This window comes from Onychostoma macrolepis, chromosome 17 (genome assembly GCF_012432095.1).
Source record: "Onychostoma macrolepis isolate SWU-2019 chromosome 17, ASM1243209v1, whole genome shotgun sequence".
Taxonomy (NCBI): Eukaryota; Metazoa; Chordata; class Actinopteri; order Cypriniformes; family Cyprinidae; genus Onychostoma; species Onychostoma macrolepis.
The window spans coordinates 2246437-2269306 of record NC_081171.1 but is presented as its reverse complement, the minus strand read 5'-3'; the positions used below and the strand labels follow the sequence as shown (position 1 = coordinate 2269306).

Below are 22870 nucleotides of genomic sequence, written 5' to 3'. Positions count from 1 at the left end.
CTTATCTCATCTTTCGATCAGATAAAACTTTGTTATTCTAGTCCAAAAAAATCAAACATTAATTTCTACGCGTTCTCCATCAAAATCAGCTCTTGTGATTGTTATGAAAGCGAAAAAAGCGTCAAAACTTTATGGGTGTGAGAGAAAATAGTGCCGTGGATTAATATGTTCCCGGCCACCTTTCCTCTGGTATTCCGAGCGGATGTGACGCAGCAGCAGGAGTGTGACCCGAGGAACCTCAAACATGCGTCAATCCCGAAAAAACAAACTCCACCAAATATCGGATTATTATCACAAACCGTAATTCCTACTCCAAAACCTATTCATGCTATAAATCAAGGATATAATAAATCAGATAATCCAGCAGGTAAGCGGCGGAGAGCTTCTGAAATCATTCTTTTCCAGAGTTTTACTCAAAAGTGTTAGCAGCGTTAGCCAGCGCGCGCTCTTAAACTCGAAATAAAGACAAAACTCAGTCATCTTAATAAATCTCACCTGTTTAGAAGTTTAAATATGTATTGAAGACTTTGACGTCTTATTTTATGAAGTGTATGAGTCCCATCTGGATACGTGCGGTTTTGCGGTCACTTGTTGCTCCAAAAGTTAGTCAGACATTTTTGGTGTTCGTTTATATTTCGTAAAAGCAGAAAAACTCATGGATTTCTAACAACGACAGCGGAATTAAGTGCTTCGATGTACTTTTATATATAATAAATTAGTTATTTTTTTACAGATTTGAGGGCCTTAAGCCTAAATCACAGTTCCTCTGTTATTGTTTTGTTTTCGTTGTATACTCCTATTTCTTCGGGTCAATAATAGTCATAGTGGATAATTATTATATTCGTAATAAATGTTAATTTTTGATATCATAATTATAAAAATATGACTGTATATTTGCCTAATGATCGATATGTATGACATGCTGTTAATAATTTGACATTTGTTTGGTCTCATTGTACTGTTATGATTGAGTCATAACGATATGAATCGTTATTGATCTGTATTTTGAGTTTTAAACTATCTGACAGCTTGTGCATGTGTTGTCTGTGTGAATTTGTTTCATGTCTTGCTTCTAAAATTGATTTTAATAAACCCATTATATCTAGAGTAGTTCTCAACTGGTTTTGCTTCAAGAAATAGTTTTAAAATTGGATATTGAGTGATGACCTAAGTTGTTTATCAAGCAAAAGTAGCAAAAATGTCGCTAAAATCACACATTTATTAATATTAATAAGCCATCCATTATATATAAAAGCCAAATTTTAATATTTAGCAAATTTAAATAAAGCCAAAAGATATTATTTGAAGCATATTTATTTTTAAGTTACATTAAGTGTTTGTTCACTCCGTATGTCATCGTACCGTTAGAGTATTTAGTTATTTTAATCGTAATTATTTTAATTCCGTTTATTGAAATATATTTATGCATTATTTGAATATTACATTTTTTAAATATATTTTTATTTATTCTCTTTTACATTTTTAAAATGTTTGAAAACCCCCTTATGTGCTTTAGATCACACAATTAATACGTTTATGTAAATGTAATTTTATTGAATATTCTTTGTATTTTTTTTATTAAACACTTTAGTTACTGTTGTATTAGTCATACTACTAAGTGACAGAAATATTTGAGTTTAGACTTTGACGTCAACCTCAAAAAAACATATGCAAAGCGTTTTTTCCTCCTTTGTAAAATTTGATAACCATCTTTATTTTGCTGTCCAAATTATGCATGATTAATTTGCATAGTTATTTGCTTGTTATCTGTGACCTGCCAGTTGCAATTTTATTAGAAAGAGTAGCTAAATACTGATATGACTCTGAGCGTTCAGGCGGTTTGTATCTGTGAATGTCATCGTTGCTAATCTGTTTTCCTGTGGTTTGTCTTTATCCAGGGACTCATGTGTTTGTCTTGTGGAGCCCTGTTTAATCCAGCACCCCTCCATGGATTAAGCGCAGAGAAAAGCTGAATCCAATCATTCTGCTCGAGGAGGGTCGTGGCACCGGTGCAACATGCCCCTTCCATTCGGATTAAAGCTCAAGAGAACCAGAAGATACACAGTGTCCAGCAAAAGCTGCCTGGTGACCCGCATACAGCTGCTCAACGGCGAATATGTGGAGTTCACGCTTTCGGTGGAAAGCACGGGACAAGAATGTCTGGAGGCAGTCGCGCAGAGACTCGAGTTACGGGAGGTAGGATTGCCGTTGTTTTGGGTTTAATCTGGTCGAAATCACCTTAACGCAGCATGGGCGTGTGTTTATTTTAGCTCGCTGGTGCCGTCTGGAGTCTTGGCTATTCTAGGACCGCTACCAAAATGCTGTCAAACACCCTAAATGCATGTGTGCCAAGAATTCGGCCTGGACTCTGTGTGCTTCATTTGCATGCAGTCAGCTGCTCTTGAGAAGTCCGAATCAGATTATCGTGTTAGTATGCCATCCATATCTAGTTATAGTTCGCCGTGTCTTTTCAGACATGTTGTGCGAGTCTCATTTTCTTTACCAACCAACTGTGGCTTTTAGTAAAGTGAATGAAGTAGCCTACAGTTCACAAATATAGTAGTTTAGTCAGCGCATACTAATTGTGCATGCTTACAAAATCCTTCCAAGGTTGATGTTCAAGCCAAATTGCAGTATCAGTAATTAAAAAACGTTTTATAGTCTATAAAGTTGCCAAATATATTTTATGCATGTTTCAAATATTTTATGCATGTAGTCAGTGACTTAAATTGAGTCATATAGGCCCAGTTTCACAGACAGGGCTTAGACTAAGCCAGGATTAGGCCATTGTTCAATTAGGATATTTAAGTCATTTTTATAAACGTGTCTTAGAAAACAACATTACTGGTGTGCATCTAAAGACAAAACAAAGGCACTGATATGTTTTAAGATCAGTTTCTTTCAGTTGAAACAGCTCAGATTTACATTTTAGTCTGGGACTAGGCTTAAGCCTTGTTTGTGAAACCGGGGGAAAAACTGCTTGTATAGTCAGTGTATAAAAAAGGTGCTGTAACTGGACATTACTAGTTTTAAGATATTTTTTGTTTTTTTAACCCTTTTTATCATCATTTAGTCTTGCATTTTGATATGGATTTTTTACGTCCAAATATTTAATGCATGTAGTCTGACTTAATGAGTTATAAAAACAGCATGTATAATAATTATATCAAGTAGTTTAGGAAAAAATGTTGTTTAAAATAGTTTTAGATAGTGTGTCACACTGTTTATAGTGTGTGCTAGTGAAGTTAACTAGTAGAGTGATTTAATCAGCAGGTACTAATGGTGGTCAGCAGGTACTTTTGTGAATTCATGAAGTTTTAATTACTATTTGGCTATTTTTTGTAGATCAATTATAGTCCCGCGCTTTCATATGAATTTTTAGAAGTACAAATATTCTATGCATTCAGTTTAGAGCGTAATATGAATCATACAAACTGTGAGTATAACAATTATTTAACGTAATTTGGAAAAAAATGTTTAAATAGTTAAGAAAAGCTATTTAAGCATATAAAGTTGGCACACACATCAAGTCTTTTTTGTTTGTTTAGCATTAAGATTTTTGTATATGAATGCATAAAGTGATGCTGTAGCTGGTGATTTATTTTTTATGTTTTAAAAAACATTTAGCTAATTTTGGAGATCGATAACCATCCTGCTGTGTGACATGACATGAAACATCCAAATATGAAATATCCGTGCATGTAGTATCTCAATTAGACTGCGCTCATAAAAACAGCAGGTGTAATTATATAAAGAAATTAGTTTAGGATGTCACACCTCTCTCAATTTCTTTGATTTTTAGCTGTAAATCTTCTGCCAAAGTCTTTCTGTCTTAGTCAAAACGTTGAGAATATGCCCAGGCTTCACCTCCAGAAAAACTGATTTGAAGTTAAACACATGAATGGCCATTCTCCCGGCCTGTTGTTTCTCACGAGTGAAAGAGCAATCGGTGAAATTCTGTTCATTCCCCAGATAACATATTTCAGCCTCTGGTACTGCAACAAACAAAACCAGCAGAGATGGATTGATTTGGAGAAGCCACTGAAGAAACAGCTTGACAAGTACGGGCTGGAGCCGACCGTTTACTTTGGGGTGGTGTTCTACGTGTCGTCTGTTACCCAGTTACAACAAGAGATAACCAGGTTAAGGACGAGAATGTTTAAAATGATCACAGCGGTGCTATTCGAACACCTTTACTCACTTCCTGTTTTCCGCACAGATATCAGTATTATCTGCAGCTGAAGAAAGATGTTCTGGAGGGGAAGATCCCGTGCTCCATTGAGCAAGCCATTCATTTGGCCAGCTTGGCTGTGCAAGGTATTTTTTTTTTTGGATATTATATTTGGCATTTCAGGTATATGAATATGCTTAGATATTAGGACTAATGCTGCGCTGCCCTTGTTTTCAGATGATTTAGTTATCGTTAATCTTTTGGCTTTGTAATATAAGTACTCTCTTCAGTTGGTTCCATTCCATTGGACATTTGAAGGGATAGTTCACCAAAAAATGAAACTCCTGTTATTATTTACTCAGTGAAATCATGCAGTTATTGGGGTTACTGTGGTTTAAAATGTAAAAAAATAATAATAATTAAAATTGAAAATATTAATTTCTTGATTCTTTCTTAATTCAATAAGTAGATTGATTTTTTTTTTTTAAATATATATATATATATATATATATATATATATATATATATATATATATATATATATATATATATATATATATATATATATATATATATATATATATATATAGCTTATGCTAAATTGCAATCAGTTTTTTATCTACGGAAAAACATCAATAAAGCTTAAAAAGTAATCATTTTACGTATGTTATGTTTACTTCAGAAAAGCCATTCAGTTCCCATAAACTCGTTAGTCAATTAGAAAAAAAAAAAACTGTAGAGAAGAGCATTTTTCTGAATATATACACTACATTATATTTATTTATTTTTACTTTTTAACCTTTTCTTTAATATCTATGTATGTTTGAATAAATCCTCCACGAAAACAAGTTTCTTTTGACAGTCACTGTTTAAATGTCTAAAAAACTGCCTGTGCAATTTAAATAATATTGCATATAATATAAATTAAATAATATTGTATATAAATCAGTTGTTAACTTACCTGTTCTTCAATATATTATGTTTGAATAAATGAAAGTGTGTTTTTATGTCAGCCACTGTTTAAATATTTATTTAAAAAAAATAATTAATTAATTAAAATATTTGTAAACAAATCACTTTAATATTATTGTAATCTACCAACTGGTGAATCAAATGAATAAATTTTTTGTGAATTGATACTGAGTAAATCGTTATTGAATCAAGAAGAATTGAATTACAAGCTTGTGAATCGAAATGAATCAAATCATGAAATTCGTGCCAATACGCAGCCCTACTAAGTGTGTTGAAGTCATATTCAGGTTGTCATTCATTGACAATCTTCCCCTCCACTCTCAAATCTAACATTATGTGGAAGGTGTTTTGAGACGCAGTTATAAGTTGATGTTGCAGGAGAACATTTGCTTTAACATTCTTAAGATAATGTTCAACCAGTGTCTGGTTCATGGTTTCAGATACTCCATCATGAAGGTATGGTTTTGTATTTCTATGGGCTGCAAGTCTAGAAAATCAGAGCATCATTTATCAAGCTGTGCTGCCAGGCTCGAGAATCTCGTACGCTACTGGCAAAGATATATCTGGCAGCACCAGTTACTGGACTGCTGTTAGCATAGCAGAGGAACTGATGTCACTCAGTGTCACCGCCAGATCAAAAAAAAAAATTCCCATGTTTGCACTGTCAAAAGTCTTTTGTCTCCGCATGGTTTGTGTCGTTTCGATGAGGCCGGACGGTCAGCGGGAGTTATTTTTGTGCACCAGCATTGCTGTGTAAGGAGGCTTCACGCTATGGCAATGTTTCGGATTGTCAGCATAGCTGTGAACATTTCTAACGGGCTGATTAGACATGCTGTTAATGTTGAGCTACTACAGTTACAAAGGCTAAATCGATTCCTTCCATAACAAAACGTCTCTCAGCTTTTCTAAATTTAGATATGCGATTTCTATAAATGTTGTAAATGATTTTGCAGGAGTGTTAAACCCAACATCAAACTCATAAAATCAATGTAACTTCATTCAGAATGAGAATTTGTAAAATAAAATATAAAATAAATAAATTTGCAAAATGAAATAAAACATTATTTGTAAAATAAATTGGTAAAATGAAATAAAACATTATTTGTAAAATACAATAAAAATAAGTTTATAATAATTAAAAATAAATCTTTTGTAAAATAAGATATAAAAATCCGAAATAAATTGTAAAATGAAATGCAAAAACAAAATGGCAAAAATAACTGGTGTTTTTAAAGTCAAAATGTCATGCAAAGTCATGTATATCTATTATATTTAGTAAAAAAAAAAAAAAAAAAACTGAAATGTTGCCCTATGCGTCTTTCTTTGAGAAATCAATGTCATTATGTTTGGATGTTTTTTATTTAATCTAGCACTAAACATACATTTATCTATTGGTTTCAGCTGACCTTGGAGACTTCAATCGATATGACTCCCAGGAATTCCTTCAAAAAATTGTGCTTTTTCCAATGGTACGTAATTATTGAACATATTACTGTCTATTCCAGGATTAAAGACTACAGGGTAACTCTGTTATTTCAACTCTGTTTCTCCCCTTTTCTCAGCCATGGATCCAGGACGAGAGGGTTGTGGAAGAGGCCACTCAGAAAGTCACCATGCTCTATCAGAACTACCGGTGAGAGGCTGTAATCATTTCTGCAAGACTGTTAGTCGCTGTTTACATGAGGTTCAGTGAGGAGGCTTCATGATTATCAGATGTGTTCAGATGGTTCCTGTTAGAGGATTTCAAAGGCAGCTGTCAAACCCCTGACGTGAATTATTACCAGACTTTCAGCTTTGGGCTCAAGGCAACAATAAATGCTCTTGGCTTTCCTGCAAAAGTTCTATTTCAGAAAGTCTTTCAGATGAGGTTTACATGTGCTCGGCACACGTTAAGGCTGGGATATATATTTTGAAATATTTGCCATGTTTTGTTTGCTGATATAAAATCTAAAATATCTAAATGTGACCCTGGACGACAAAACCAGTCTTAAGTGTTAAGACTGTGTCGAAATTTAGATTTATACATAATCTGAAGCTGAATAAATAAGCTTTCCATTGATGTATGGTTTGTTAGGATCGGACAATATTTGGCTGAGATGCAACTATTTGAAAATCTGTAATCTGAGAGTGCAAAAAAATCTAAATATTGAGAAAATCTCCTTTAAAGTTGTCCAAATGAATTCTTAGCAATGCATGTTACTAATCAAAAATTAAGTTTTTATACATTTACGGTAAGAAATGTACTAAATATCTTCATGGAACATGATCTTTACTTAATATCCTAATGATTTTTGGCATAAAGGAAATCAATAATTTTGACCCATACAATGTATTTTTGGCTATTGCTACAAATATACCCCAGCGACTTAAGACTGGTTTTGTGGTCCAGGGTCACATATGGCAATGTTTTATTTGGCCTTTATGTTTCTAAAAGGGGATGTTTTTATATTATGCTTTATGAAAGGAGAGTTCATTTCAGCTCTGTTTTCAACTTTAGTAACAAAAGGTACTTAGATTTGAATAGTTCATTTAAAAATGTGTTGATCAGCGTTTCTGCGGCTCTTTTAAAGTCTTATTTCGCTCCTACCACAAATAAAGGTCTTAAATCAGAGTAAAAAGTCTTAAATTCTTATTCATGGCATTAAATGTTGCATGCACTGCAAAAATGAATTTGTACTCAGTATTTTTGTCTTTATTTTCCAATACAAATATCTAAACAGCCTTAAATCAAGAAGTCTTGTTTTCTGAAAAAACCTGAACAATATTAAATGAGATTATGTATAAAACAAGAGCAAATGTCTGTCAATCTGCTATGAAAACGTTTTTCCTTTGAATTAAGTTTAATTTTCTTCCGTTTGGCAGATTTTTGTTCTTGTTTTAATCGTAAACTCACTTCATTTTGATCTTGTAATTTTTCTCTGCATCTCAGTTCTCTTTTGCTTCTCAGTGCCTCAGTTTTCTTTAAGAAACTAGACATTTGCACTGGAAAATAAGACAAAAACACTGTGGAAGGACATCCTTTTTTTTTTTTTTTTTTGCAGCATAAGCAGAATGTACATTAAAGGTTATTTCCATATTCTATCTAGTTAAGCTTTTTTTTGTAATGAATTAAAAAATAGGCTAATCTATACTTTATATAATATAGTTCTTTGTTCTTTATGGCACGTCAGGCAACTGAAACCACTTTTTTTAGTGTCTTGAAAGAAATACACATATGCATTGCAATGTTCTGACGTTGTTTGTGTGAGTAATGCATGATAAACATGAGGAAGAATCAACACAGATGAGTCTGATATTGACATCAGATGACAAGTGCGTTGTTGAATGTGACCTTTGTGCTGTAGTGTCTTAAGTCAGTGCTGTGTGTGTTCTGTTTCCCAGAGGTCTGTCTGCACCAGAGGCGGAGTTACTCTACATGCAGGAGGTGGAGAAGATTGAGGGATACGGTGAGGAGAGTGTCCAAGCGAAGGTAAAGCAGCAAAGAAAAGCTGTTCTTTGTGTAATTCAAGTTCCTTTTCATGGGTGACAACTCAGTTTGCAAGAGTGCACGAGACTGCTGTGAAAGTGTGAAATACATGCACCTAAAATATCTTGAAACCATGCACAGGTATATATTTATGAGTGTTTAGTTCTAAAGTATTCAGTTTACCTTGTAATAGATTCCCCTGATGCATTTTTGCATAAGTCATCTTCGTCAGATTTAAATGAAATGTAGCATTCCATGCTCTGCAGTGAATGGGTGCCGTCAGAATGAGAGTCCAAACAGCTGATAAAAACAATAATCCACACCACTCCAGTCCATCAGTTAGCATCTTGAGAAGACAAAAGCTGCGTTTGTAAGAAACAAATCCATAATAGTGCTTTTTCTATTGAAAAAGTCATCTGGCCTGAATCAGGGGAGAAATATGCACCATTTACCGTCCAAAACAGCTCTTTTGATGTGAGAGACAACAGGAGATGGACTTTTTCAATGGAGGAAGTGTTATTATGGATTATTGACAATTTTGGCCAGAAACAATGGTTTGAAATTGTTTGGACTCTCATTCTGGTGGCACCCATTCACTGCAGAGGATCCATACTGAGTGCCTTTTTAATGAACAATTATTTCACGATACTATATTTTAAGATTTTCTTCCTTGTGTCTAAACAGGATGCTCAGAGCACAGATGTGATCATTGGCTCTTGTCTGGATGGGATTTTTGTCAAGCACAAAAATGGGAAAGCACCTCTTATCTTTCGGTATGTGTGCATTCATTCTTTTTGTGTGTGTTTTTGCATCCATTCATTAAGGCTGGTGAGATATATAAAATTTGTGACACAATTCTGATGTTTAGCAATCGTAAGGTTTTTTTGCAGTGATGTTTATTTGGCTATTATATTTCCTAAAGGCGTTTGCATCAGTCTCTGCATGGCATATTACAATGTTTTGATAAGAATATTATATAGGTAATATTACTACTAATCACAATGTTTTACATTGCAGCATTTAAAAGAATATGATTATTCTTGTGTTAATATAGTGAAACAAAGTGTGCAAAACATGCACTGATGATAACTAGATTTATTTCAGAATGCTTTAGTTTCCTCCTATTGGGGAAAAAATCATCCTTCCTCAGAGCAAGAATAATCAATATAGATATTGTCAAAAGACTCGTCCTTGTCGTCAAAAGGCTGTTTATCATCCAGTGTATCATGTTTTTAGCCGTCATGTGTCTGACTCGAGCTGCTCTTTGTTTCTGCAGGTGGAATGACATAAATAATATGACTCATAATAAGTCTTTCTTTGCCCTGGAGCTTGCCAACAAAGAAGACACAATCCAGTTCCAGACCGTAAGTCAGATGCTTCAGATGCTTTTATTTTCCTAAAATAGTTAAGTTAACCTGGAGTTATGCTATCACGTATGCCTGTGTGTATGTCCATTCATATTAGTGAATAGATTTGTAGCTGGCCTCTAAAGAACGCCGCTCAATTAGGCCCTGAAACACACGAGTCAATGTTCTGGCCTGATTTGATTCAGTAAAAATGTTCTGGCTCTGTTTCAGGAGGACATGGAGACGTCCAAATATGTGTGCAGAATGTGGCTGGCGCGGCACAAGTTTTACAAAATTAACAACAGCAGTCTGTAAGTTTGTGTGTGTGTTTTCTGTTGTGTTTTTGTTAGAGATGCATTCATTTTGGTCAATACAATATGTACAAATCTATAGCCTCTTACAGATGCTGGTCATTTGTCTTTTATTTCCCCTAAAAAACTATTTTTAATGTTGTGACTAAACATTCAATCATTATGGGATTAGATCTTGTGGTTGGATGTGTAACAGGAATACATTATATGTGCAACAAAAAGAAAACTTTTCATAATTTAGCAAATTATTCTAACGAAAGTTTGGGAACTGTAAGATTATATGTGAGCCTGGACGACAAAACCAGTCTTAAGTGTACATACATCACTTATACATCATCTGAAAGCTGAATAAATGCGCTTTCCATTGATGTATGGTTTGTTAGGATCGGACAATATTTGGCTGAGATACAACTATTTGAAAATCTGGAATCTGAGGGTGCAAAAAAATCTAAATATTGAGAAAATCACCTTTAAAGTTGTTCAAATGAAGTTCTTAGCAATGCATATTCATATTACTAATCACAAATGAAGTTTTGATACATTTACGATAAGAAATTTACAAAATATCTTAATGGAACATGATCTGTACTTAATATGCTAATGATTTTTGGCATAAAAGAAAAATGGATAATTTTGACCCATAAAATGTATTGTTGGCTATTGCTACAAATATACCTGTGCTGCTTATGACTGCTTTTGTGCTCCAGGGTCACACATAGTGTTTTTGTCTTTTCTCACCAAGGCTGCATTTGTGTGATCAAAAAAACAGTAAAAACAGTTAAAAATGATTACAATTTCAAACAACTATTTTCTATATGAATCTATTTTAATACGTAATTTATTTCTGTGATCAAAGCTGAATTTTCAGCATCAATCAGCGTCACATGATCCTTAAGAAATCATTCTAATGTTTTGAGGAACATTTCATATTATCATTGTTAAAAACAGTTATTTTACTTATGAATAGAAAGCTCAAAAGATTTTAAATACAATATTTATTTTTGTAATATTATGTGTTACTTTTTGATCAATTTAATGCATCCTTACTGAAAAAAAAAAAAGTACTTAAAAAAAAAAAAAAAAAAAAAAAATTGCTGATTATGTTAGTTTAATCAGTAATTGGCTGCTTCATCAGTGCGTCTGTAGTTTTGTGTGTCTCCTCCTTCACCACTATCCGTTTACTGTCTCCAGAGAGCTGTCTGAGCCGTCTGGCCCAAACTCTGAGGGCTCCCAGAGGTCCATACTTTCTCTTTCTTTTCCTCGTTTTCCAAACCTCTCTCGTCCCTCTGTTCCTGCTGACAAGGGGTGAGCCTGACTGCACGAGGGCATCAATGCTTTACTGCTCCGAGCTTCTCATGGGCTACAGAGTGACAGAAAACTCCTTATAACTCTTTAAGGAATGACATGAGTCATGACAAAACGCCCGGGTCATATTTCACTGCAAATTTTAAAATTTAAATAAATAAAAAAATTCCTAAATAAAATGCAGCCCTTTTTGGATCATTACATTTTTGCAAGTTTTATTTTTTTTTTATCAAGATAATTTATAAAATAAATATTTAACGTTACAATAATTCCCCATTACAGCATCATAGATTAGTTAAATATTAAGTTAAATATTGATAATGTGGGTAAAATGCACCCTATTTTCATAATGTCAATGCAACAATGCCGATATTTTTGAAAGAAGACTCTTCTGCTCACCAAGGCTGCATTTATTTGATCAAAATGACAGTAAAAAGTTATATTGTGAAATATTATTGCAATTTAAAATAACTTGTTTATTTTAATAATCATTAAGTATTTTATTTTTAATCAGTTATAGTCAGCAGCTAATCAAATGCTATAATCTTTTATATATATATTATGTTATACGTATATAGAGTGTGTCTGAAAGTTGTCAATTTGAATGCAGTGCAAAATGCAAACCGCTGACTTTGTACTGTAGCATCACAGTGCATGTGACAAATAAAAGAATGAACTTTATTACTCTCTGGTTTATTTCACACTTGTGTTTTGTGTTTTATTACAGACAAACGCAGCCCGCTCCTGTAAACACAGTGAGGCGACGGTCCTCGACGAGAATGTCTCTGGTCAGCATTATACCAGTTATTCAATGACTATACAACAGTTTTGCTTTGGAGCTTGTTCCGGAGGACGTTTCTGGAGTTTGTCGGCTCTGCATGATCTCATTTGTTTTTGATGTGATTTACTGTGGCTCTATTCCAAGACTTTGCTCTCTACATAGGCATCTCCCTTTTAAGGCAGTATCCTAACTAAATTGGAACCTTATAAATGTCATAAGCATAAAAAACATAAAACAAAAAAGCTTTTAATTGGACTTTTAATGTTTTCTATCTTTGAACCAATGTTTGATGTTGCACTTGCGCTTATATGACTTCAAATACAAAGTCTAGATAGGCAGCTAAACCAGGTTTGGGACAGAGTTAATATGTCTAGCTGAATAATGCTGCTTTTGTTTTGTTTTATGATGCAGCCAAAACCGCAGCCCTACATGATGCCACCTCAGATGCACTTTAACGGCCATTACACCGAACCGTACACGTCTTCACAAGGTAGAGCATCTCCCATCAGCAACGGGCCAAAAATGCTTTGTCCTTTCTTAAAAAAATGATTTTCTTATTTAGTATTTTGCATCTAAACATTCTTAAATCAAGATAAAAGCAAAATGACAGAATTTAGTACGAAACAAAATCTTTCAGTGTGGTTAGAAAAATTTACTTTTAGAAATGTAAACTTTTAGAACTTTACAGATTATTATCTAAACATTCTTAAATCAACATACATTTATTTAAGAAGCAAAATAATTTAAGATGTGAATTCTTCTCGATATGTTTCTTGATTTAAGAGTTGTGTATTTGTGCTTGAAAACAAGACAAAAATCCAAAAAAGGTCATTATTTATTCATTTTTTATTTAAATCAAGATCAATTTTAGACAGCAAATCCAATACTATGCAAATTAATTTGTCTTGATTTTAAAAAGTGTTAAATGAAATTGTAGACAGTGTGAAATTGTATAAGTTAATTTATCTTGATTTTAAGTTTGTACTGACAAAAATACTAAGTAAGAGAAGCATTCATGTATTTTATTTTATTTAAATTTAAGAGAATTATAATCAGTAAATCAAAAACTCAATCTTTTATAAGTATTAAACTTTGCAATATTTTTGCATCATGATGCTGACTTGCAATGACTCATTTTGCTTCTCAAATTTATGTATCTTGATTAAAGAAAGTGTAGATATATGTACACAAAACCGAAATAATAAGCAAGAACTGATGCACCTCTTTTGAATTACCTACAGATAATCTTTACATCAACAACCAGAATGGTTTCTACTACCATTCCCAGACCAGTCTGGACCGCTCTCCGCACGAGTACAATGGCCGGATCCGTAACGGCAGCGTTTACAGCGCCCAGAGCACCAGCTCCCTCAACAACCCCCAGCACTACCTGCAGCCGTCGCCCATGTCGTCCAACCCCAGCATCACAGGAAGTGACCTCATGCGGCCCGACTACGTGCCTTCCCACCGGCACAGCGCCCTGATACCGCCGTCCTACCGCGCCACGCCCGATTACGAGACGGTCATGAGGCAGAAGAACCTCGGGATGATCCCGCCGGCCGAGCGCCAGAGCCACTCCATGAGGAACCTGAATATCAGCAACTCGTACGCCTACAGCCGGCCCGACCCGCTCGTGTACAGCCAGCCGGAGATCCGCGAGCACGGCACGGGTCAGTACCCCTTCCACCTCAACTACAGCTTCCACAGTCCCTCCCCGTACCCCTATCCCACCGAGAGACGGCCTGTAGTGGGTGCCGTCAGCGTCCCCGAGCTCACCAACGTCCAGCTCCAGCAGGCGCAGGAATATCCTCCGCCCAACATCATCAGGAATCAGGTTTACTGGCCGCCGCCGCCATATCCCTACCCTCACCCTCGACCCGCCAACAGCACCCCGGACCTGTCCCGCCATCTCTATGTCAGCAGCAGCAACCCGGATCTGATCACGCGCCGCGTCCATCACTCGGTACAGACCTTCCAGGAGGACAGCCTGCCCGTGGCGCACTCGCTGCAGGAAGTGAGCGAACCGCTCGTCACGCCCCGACGGCCTCACATGCACAAGCGCAACTCCATCGAGATCGCCGGGCTGGCGTACGGCTTGGAGAACATGAGGCTAAAGGAGAGGAAGGTGAGTCGTTTTGGGATGTTAATGTATCCTTCGGTGTGACACAGGGTTGTGAGCGTGAGGAAATTTTCCAACTGGTTAATTCGAGTGTGACAATACCGATAAAACCGGTATCGCCTTGGGTGTGGATTTTTCCCTCTTTTCCTCGCTTTCCTTCGCTTTTAAATAGCCTAGTTCTTATATTTTTATGTTGTTATATTGATCTAACTATACATATATAAAGCAAATTCTTATATGCTTGTATAAGAATCCTTTCTAATTAAAGTTAATTCTTATAATTATTAGCAATAATCTGTGATTTATAGGTTGAACAATATTTTAAGAGTTTTTTTAATTATTCATTTAATTTAATTCATGTGACATTTACAAAAATTTAACACTATTTTCAAATATTGCTAATTCATGTATGATTGTATGTATGATTGTATGTATGTATGTGTATATATAAATGTGTAGTTCAGATGCAAAAGCCTCTAAGTACGTCTGACGTTTTTCTTTAAAATTAGCATTTCTTTCTGGCTACGATGTATAGGTTTCTGTGTAAGTACTGTTACTTCTGAATGGGTTGAGGCTGGCATTTAGCACATTAGAAGTGAAAGTACTTGATGAACATATAGGCTAATATATGTGGAGAGCATTCACTCAGTATCATTATCTAATTTTTGACCAAGATGGCTTTTGCATTGGAACTCTTCATATATATATATATATTAGGGCTGCACGATTATGACAAAAATCATATTGTCGATTATTTGCTTGAAATTGTAATTGCAATTATTCATTACGATTAACACAATTTACATTGAATGATGTTTATATCATTGTTTGAAGCAACTGCATGTCATATTTTTATATGAAAATAAACAAGCTGAAAGCATTTAAACGGAGAAACTTTTATTGCTTTTCTATAGTATTAAGCCTCAAATGTCAACTATTCATTGGATTGGTTTCTTCTTTTGAAATTATAAAAAAATATGCATGGTATTATAATGTTAAACTAAAACAATAATTAAAACAATGGAAGAATCCTTGATAATGTGTAGAAAGGGGAAAAAACATCTTAAGCACTCAGAATAACATAAGTGGACTTTGAACGATTATTGCCTTTTTGAACAATTAATTGTGGCATCCATAATTGTAATTGCGATTAGAAATTCGATTAATTGTGCAGCCCTAATATATATATATATATATATATATATATATATATATATATATATATGCGTGTGTGTGTGTGTGTATGTATATATTTGTATATGTATATATAAAATGCTTATGTAATTCTTATATAATTATTAGCAGTAATCTAAGATTATAAATTAACTATTTTTAAGAAAGTTTATTTATGTTTTTAATTTATTGACATTTTTGCATCACCTACCCAGGTATCCGCATCTGCGGCTGACACCCCGCCCCCTGTTGCCCAGGCGATGCAGCCTACAGCATCCGGTTCCGACATTAATGTCGTCCTGGAGGCTACGAAGCCCGAGGATGCGATCATCAAGGAGGATGTCATCTACGGCCACAAAAAATCCCTGTCTGACGCCACAATGCTGGTGCACAGCAGCGGTGAGGAGGAAGAGTTCGAAGACGACAGCGGCCGACACACACCCCAGTCTCAGGATGCAGTGGGCGGTCCCGAGCATCACATGACGGCGATGGGACAGCCCCTCGTAGATCCGCCCGCTTATCCGTTCAGCCACAGTATGGAGACGGTCCTGACAGGCCCTCTGGCGTACCAGCCCCATCCCATCATCCGCAAACCGGAGGACCTGGTGCAGCTGCCACCTCTGCGAGAGCCCGGTCACATGGTCCCTTCAGTATCAGAGGGGGATCTGAGCGGACAGGGACGCTTGAGACAGAAGAGAGACGTCTTTAAGAGACCCGTCTCTGACGTGCCTCCTGCCAGAAGGAATATCGATGGCCTTCCTCCAGCGGTAAGTTCACTTGAAGATCAGAACTGAATCAGAAACAGTTAAATGTGCATTTGGGAATGCAACATACAATACGTTTAGGTGTATTTGCACATTCACATAATTTTAAAAGCTTGAGAGTTTGAACGTTTGAAAAATATAAAGACATAAATATTATTGTAAGTGTAAAATTATTATACTGTATTATTGTAAGTGTAAAAAAACATTATAAATACTTTTTATTAAATAAAATTATAATTGTAAAATTATTTTATATTAAACAATTTGCAAAAGTAATATGTATTCAGCATTTTTATAAATATTTAAAATAATAATTATTATTATTATTTTAAATCTTTAAGTCCACTTTAAAGTCCAGCTACAAAGTCAAAATAAAACTATTTAATTTAAAAGATTAATCAGTTCTCTTAAAGATCAGAATTAAATCAGAATCATGAAAAATATTTAAAAAAAATTAAAATGATTTAATAGTAGAATTGTAAAAAAAGTAATATATATTCAGCATTTTTATAATTAAAAAAATTATTTTTGTTATTTAAAAGATTTGAAAGTCACAATAGAGCACTTTAAAATATTAAATTTTATCTAGTTGCATGTATGTTATATGACCATTAACCAGCTTCAGAACTGTGAACATGAGTCATTAAATACTGTTAAAACTTCAGAACTGTGAAATGAGTTGTTAAATAATTGAAATATTAAATAAAAATCTACTACAAGTAACTATTTTACGTCAAATTCAGCTGCCAAAAAATTTGTGAACTTCACTTAAAGAGCAGAATTGAATCAGAATCACAAAAAATACTGAAAAACTTAAAAATATAAGATAAATATATACAAGACAAATATTACTGAAACTTGTAGTGTAAAATTATAAAACATGTTTATTAAATAACATTATAATTATAAAAATAACAGTAGAATTGTAGTTTACAATAATAATATATATTTATATTACTACCTGTTACGTGGAAAGCGAGAGATCTTTGATTTTAAATGCAAAGTTGCAGGGTTTTAAATTTTAATTAACCCAAGAAAGAATAAGCGCAATGTAACGGCGGTTTCACACCGCACATGTAAGTAGAGCAGAGGCAGCGCAGAAGCGGCGCGTATGCAGAGCTGAACCGCGGCTTGTGTACTGCAAATACAGACGAGTATCGTTCATTCGGTCACGCTTTTCAGGTGTTCTCCTACAGCTGTCTGTCATGTGCTTTGATATGGGCAGTGCCGTGTTCCCCTCTGTCACGTGTATAACATGCTGTACATATAGTTTACATGATAAAAAGTAATCTTAAAGTTAATAAATGCCTCTAGTTTTAATAATTTAAACAGGCCTTTGAAGTGGGCAATAACTCCTGGCAGTGATGTGTTTTCCTGTAGTTGATTCTATGCTAAATCTAATATTTGATGTTTTTTTTTTTTAATGTTGTAGATTTAAGTAGAAAATGAGAATCGCTAAAATTATTGAATATATTTTGAGACAAAGGTCTTCTTAATGATTACCAGTTTGGTTTAAGATAATTAAAGCAACAGTTTTTCAACAACTAGAAGAATATGTAAAAGTATGGTATTTGGTGTAAAAAGCGCCCCTGCTGTTGGGGTGAAAGGCACAATAATTAACATGATATTTAATAGATGGCTGACTTTTCCAATTGCTGACATGACATGGTTCATATGGTATCATATAGCCTATTATGTTGGGTGTCCACCTTAGAGATAATCACCATGTTTATAATGAAACCATCATATTTAAAAATATGATATTAATCATATATAATAAAATAAAATGTGTTGTTACTACTGTAAATCTATATCTTATTATGGGATCTCCTTCAATGCTTTCAGAATCTTTACTTTTTATTTTGTTTCTGTATTTTAAAATATTTTTATATTAACATTTTAATGACATTATATTTATTGAACATTATTTATCAAAATAAGCAGAAAATAGCCTAACTTTGCTAAAGTGATTGTATTAACACTAGTATAATTTTTATTTATTTTTTTTTTAGCTACGTATTTATTAATACAGTGTGCTTTTTACCCCGTGATTGTGAAACAAGAAACACCTCACATGGTTTTACGTGAAATGTGTCATTTTTCATGTTAATCAGGTCAATTTTGATCAAGAAAAATGCACTGTGGCTTTAATTCAGCGTAAGCGGCGCAGCAAAAATAGACTCGGCACCGAAACTGTTGGGGCACTGTCGCTTCTGCTCTGCTCCTGCTACGCGCTGCCGCGCCGCCTCTGCCTGCAGTGTGAATGCTCTAATCTGTTAACATGGGCGCCGAAAAAAATACGCGCTGCTTACGCATGCAGTGTGAAACCGGCGTAAGGCGTCATTGTTTTGTGTAGCCACCCAGATGAGTTCATGAAGTCATCATGTAAGCATTTCAGGTGTTCACTAAAGAGAAGCGCCACAATTAGCTGCACAGTCTCTTCTAATGAGGTTTGACCAGGAACTAAATGCTACCTCATTCCATTTATAACTACCTGTAGTTATACTTAACTAAAGCAAAAAGTAAAATAAATAAAATGTTAATCACACATTTTTTCTGAAATTAATCGCGATTAATCCCACCTAACATTTAAAGTTTTTAAATATACTTTTATATTGCAATAATTTCACATTCAATCTTCAAATTAATATCCAAACAACATAAAGACAGTATATTTTTTTAATGTTTAATGGCAACTTTTTTATGACTGAAGGCCAGTATCACTGATACTAATTAATACTGATTTCTCTATAAAATATTTAACCATTGACTATAGCCATTCAACATTACAGTATAATTGAGATATCACTTTTAACATTTATTAGACTTTTAAAAAATTAAAAACTTCTAATTTAAGTGAACTTAAAATAATCTTCACATAAACCCATTATAATAAATGTCATATTTACCTGTACCCTTCAGCAGAAATATACAGATATTGAAATGATCAAACACTAAATACTAAATTAAATATAGATAAATCCTTAAAGCTATAAAAGTTCTTTTTTCCTCTTTTTTTTTTTTTTTCTTTGTCATTTGATTACTAGACATCCCAGCAGCTGGTTATTAGGTTGTTTTGGCTGTTATTAAGAGCTGACGCTGCTGAACGTGACGCGGATCTGACACGCATCATATTTTCTCTCAACTCTTTTTACCATTTCTGACACACTTCAGGTCATAAATGAGCTGACGAGTTGAATCGGGTGTGCTAGATGAGTGAGACGGTGCTGGGCTCCGCTCCAGGACACTTTTGAAAACCATTTAAATGTGACTCATATAAATTATATTACATGCATGCACAGTATTAAGGCAGCTTTAATCGCCTTTTTGGTAACATCATGACTTAACTGACCACGACATTGCATGCACGTAGTTTATTTCGCGCTTTGATATGAAATGATACAGGCTACACCTTTGTGTGTGCAATTGAGCACGTGCTGCGAGCACAGTACCGTTTCCGCGCTCGTTTGAAATGCTGACTGAATAAATGCACTTCTTGTCAAGAGAAAAAGTGACGGAAACAGCAGTTGTGAGAGGGGTGGCCAACCCTAGCTCCGCCCCTGCGTTAATTGCGTTAAATATTTTTTACGCGTTAAACTGAAAAAATGTATCGCCTGTGTTAATGCGCTAATTTTGACACCACTAAAATATAAATATATATGTATATGTATATGTATATATATGTGTATATATATGTTTATATATGTATGACAAAAAAATCTACTAAGTAAAATAAAAAGACAATTTAAATATATAAAGAATAATTTCAAGTAATTATAGGTATAATATTATGATTACTAAATATAAATAATTAAAAATATATCAAATTATAATCTTATTTAAATAATACTGAAATAACACTGATTACTGTCACCTGACTAGTAATTTATTTACTTTTGGTATTAATGCTATTCTTTTAGTTTTCTTTTTTCTTTTATGCTAGTTATTCATTTTAATATGTAATGCACTGTGTTTTCACACACTTAGTTCTTTACTTAACTAAGATTTCAGTAATTTGCTCTACTTTAACTTGTGGAGCATAAAAAAAAGATGTTTAGGAGAATGTTCATGCTGCTCTTGTATTAATAAGTTACAGAGAACTTATTCACAGATATAGAAATGATCAGTTCGGCTCAGTTGTTAAAGGAAATGCAAACTGATTTGTGATTGCACATCACCCAGCTGGAGTGGCTTTTATTTTCGTTTCGTCTGCACGTCGAGCAGGTGTTTGTACACTGGGGTGAGGCCGAACACTTGACTTTATACGTGTTATGTGAAGAATGCCGCTCAACAGGCCGTCAGACCCGAACGGCTGCATTCTGCTGCTCTTCTGCACTGTGTCTCAGACGCTGATCCTCAGACTCTCTGTTTCTCTTTCCGTCCGTCTCATCGCTCGCTCCGGGATGAAGGGTATGAAGAAAGGACGCTCCGAGGTCAAGAAGGTGGGTCCGCTGAAGATGGCGGCTCTCAACGGCCTGACCCTGTCCAGAATGCCTCTGCCCGATGAAGGGAAGGACGACCCAGAGAACGCGTCTAACGATGAGCGGGTGAGAACTGCTTTCACTTTGACTGCTGGTTGGTGAAATGGTAGTTAGTGGTCAACTGAGTTTTTAAATTATTTTTTTATTTTTATGTATGTATGTATGTATGTATGTATGTATGTATTTTTTTATTTAAATTGTTGATTATGTTGGGCTTGAATCTGCACAGTTTTGATTAATATTTTTCTCATTTTTAGTACACTTTTTAAGGTAATAGTCATTTTAATCAGTACAAATATTGTTTATTTATATATTTTTATTATCTGTAATATATTGTTTAAAAATATTACTGCATTTATTAAAACATTATTCTGATTATTATTAGTAGTAGTATATAATATTATAAAATATATATTAATATTTCTGTTTCTAATATTTGTAAAAGTGTGAAATGCATTATTTTTTATTACAATTATTGTAAGTGTCAAGTCAAATGTATATTGAAGTCATCAAAAATATTACATATTAAAATACAATTTTTCTAACATTGAGTATTTTGGTGTTTTAAATATTCTGGTATATAACATGTTAAAATATTATTGTTGTTCTTATTGGAAGTGTCAAAACATTTATATTGAAGTCATAAAAATTATATTGTACATGGTATGTTTTTAAATATGTTAATGTATTTAATATTTTATATTAAAACATTAAATGTATTATTATTATAAGTATTATTATTAATCAAATCTGTCAAAACTATGAAATGTAAACATCTAGTTTTAATTAATCATCATCAAGCAGCAGCTCTGTTGAGGGCAGATTGTTCATTAATGAGGTGCAGCAACTAAAATACTAATTGACATTTTAGGCGGGGAATTTTGAGAGACAAGTGAATGTTCTCAAACACATCTGCACTCACTGTTAATGTACTGTAGGCGGTTCTGGTTGAGCAGAGCCTCATGCCTGTGTGTCTCCTGCAGTGTAAGATACTGGAGCAGCGCATGGAGCAGGGGATGGTGTTCACAGAGTACGAGCAGGTGCACAAGAGGCGACCCAACTGTGAGTGCACCATCGCTCAGATGCCCGAGAACAGTGACAGGAACCGCTTCCAGGACGTCCTGCCCTACGACGACACACGTGTGGAGCTGGTGCCCACCAAAGAGAACAACACGGGCTACATCAACGCCTCGCACATCAGGGTGAGCTGGAGATCTGTTACGATATGACCATGTATGGACACTTTGCATTGATGCTTCACATCATTGTATTAATATTTAGGAGTTAAGGCTCAAAGTACTGAAACCCTGCTGTTTTTATAAGACTTTTAATAATAATAATAATATTTATGTAAGTATTTATTTAACATTATTATTATTATTAATAACAATATTATTAATATTCTGCCCCAAAACCATGCAAATAAAACCGTAATCTCAGAAACAAGTAATTTTGTAAATTTTATAATCATCATAATTATTATTATTATGCCCTAAAACTTGGTGTAATATAGTTATGATGATGATAATAATTTTTAACCATGTTAAACTAGAGTATAAAAAAAATATATGTATGTATGTATGTATGTATGTATGTATGTATGTATGTATGTATGTATATATATATATATATATATATATATATATATATATATATATATATATATATATATATATATATATATATATATATAATATAATATAATATAATATAATATAATATAATATATTATTTAATTTATTTGGAAGAAATACAATGAATTAATAATCTATTATTATTAATATTATATATTATAAAATATTATTATTATTAAAACAATTTGAACTAGAGCATAAAAAATAAGTAAAATGATGCTAATATTAAATAAAAAATAATTTATTTGGGAGAAGAAAACACAATTATAAGTTAAAAATCTATTATTATTCATGATCATGCAGCATAAAACCATATCTTACATAAAATCTTACATACAAATTTGCAT

The 22870-nt window shown here is 33.9% G+C and overlaps 1 protein-coding gene across 3 annotated transcripts in view; it reads left to right on the top strand.

Annotated features, from left to right (window-relative positions):
- Positions 1–186: 186 nt before the first annotated feature.
- Positions 187–22870, top strand: part of ptpn21 (protein tyrosine phosphatase non-receptor type 21) — a 29075-nt gene continuing 6391 nt past the window's right edge. The window contains exons 1-17 of one of the 3 annotated variants that reach the window (XM_058748977.1): positions 187–367; positions 1899–2196; positions 3973–4142; positions 4220–4317; positions 6545–6612; positions 6706–6776; positions 8525–8612; positions 9294–9382; positions 9886–9973; positions 10187–10266; positions 11458–11571; positions 12299–12359; positions 12764–12842; positions 13594–14477; positions 15860–16411; positions 20818–20955; positions 21873–22091. In XM_058748977.1, the coding sequence (XP_058604960.1) occupies positions 2017–2196; positions 3973–4142; positions 4220–4317; positions 6545–6612; positions 6706–6776; positions 8525–8612; positions 9294–9382; positions 9886–9973; positions 10187–10266; positions 11458–11571; positions 12299–12359; positions 12764–12842; positions 13594–14477; positions 15860–16411; positions 20818–20955; positions 21873–22091 (2979 nt within the window). In that variant the 5' untranslated portion in view covers positions 187–367; positions 1899–2016. The remainder of the gene's footprint in view (positions 368–1898; positions 2197–3972; positions 4143–4219; positions 4318–6544; positions 6613–6705; positions 6777–8524; positions 8613–9293; positions 9383–9885; positions 9974–10186; positions 10267–11457; positions 11572–12298; positions 12360–12763; positions 12843–13593; positions 14478–15859; positions 16412–20817; positions 20956–21872; positions 22092–22870) is intronic. The other 2 variants (XM_058748979.1, XM_058748978.1) reach the window with 2 other exon arrangements.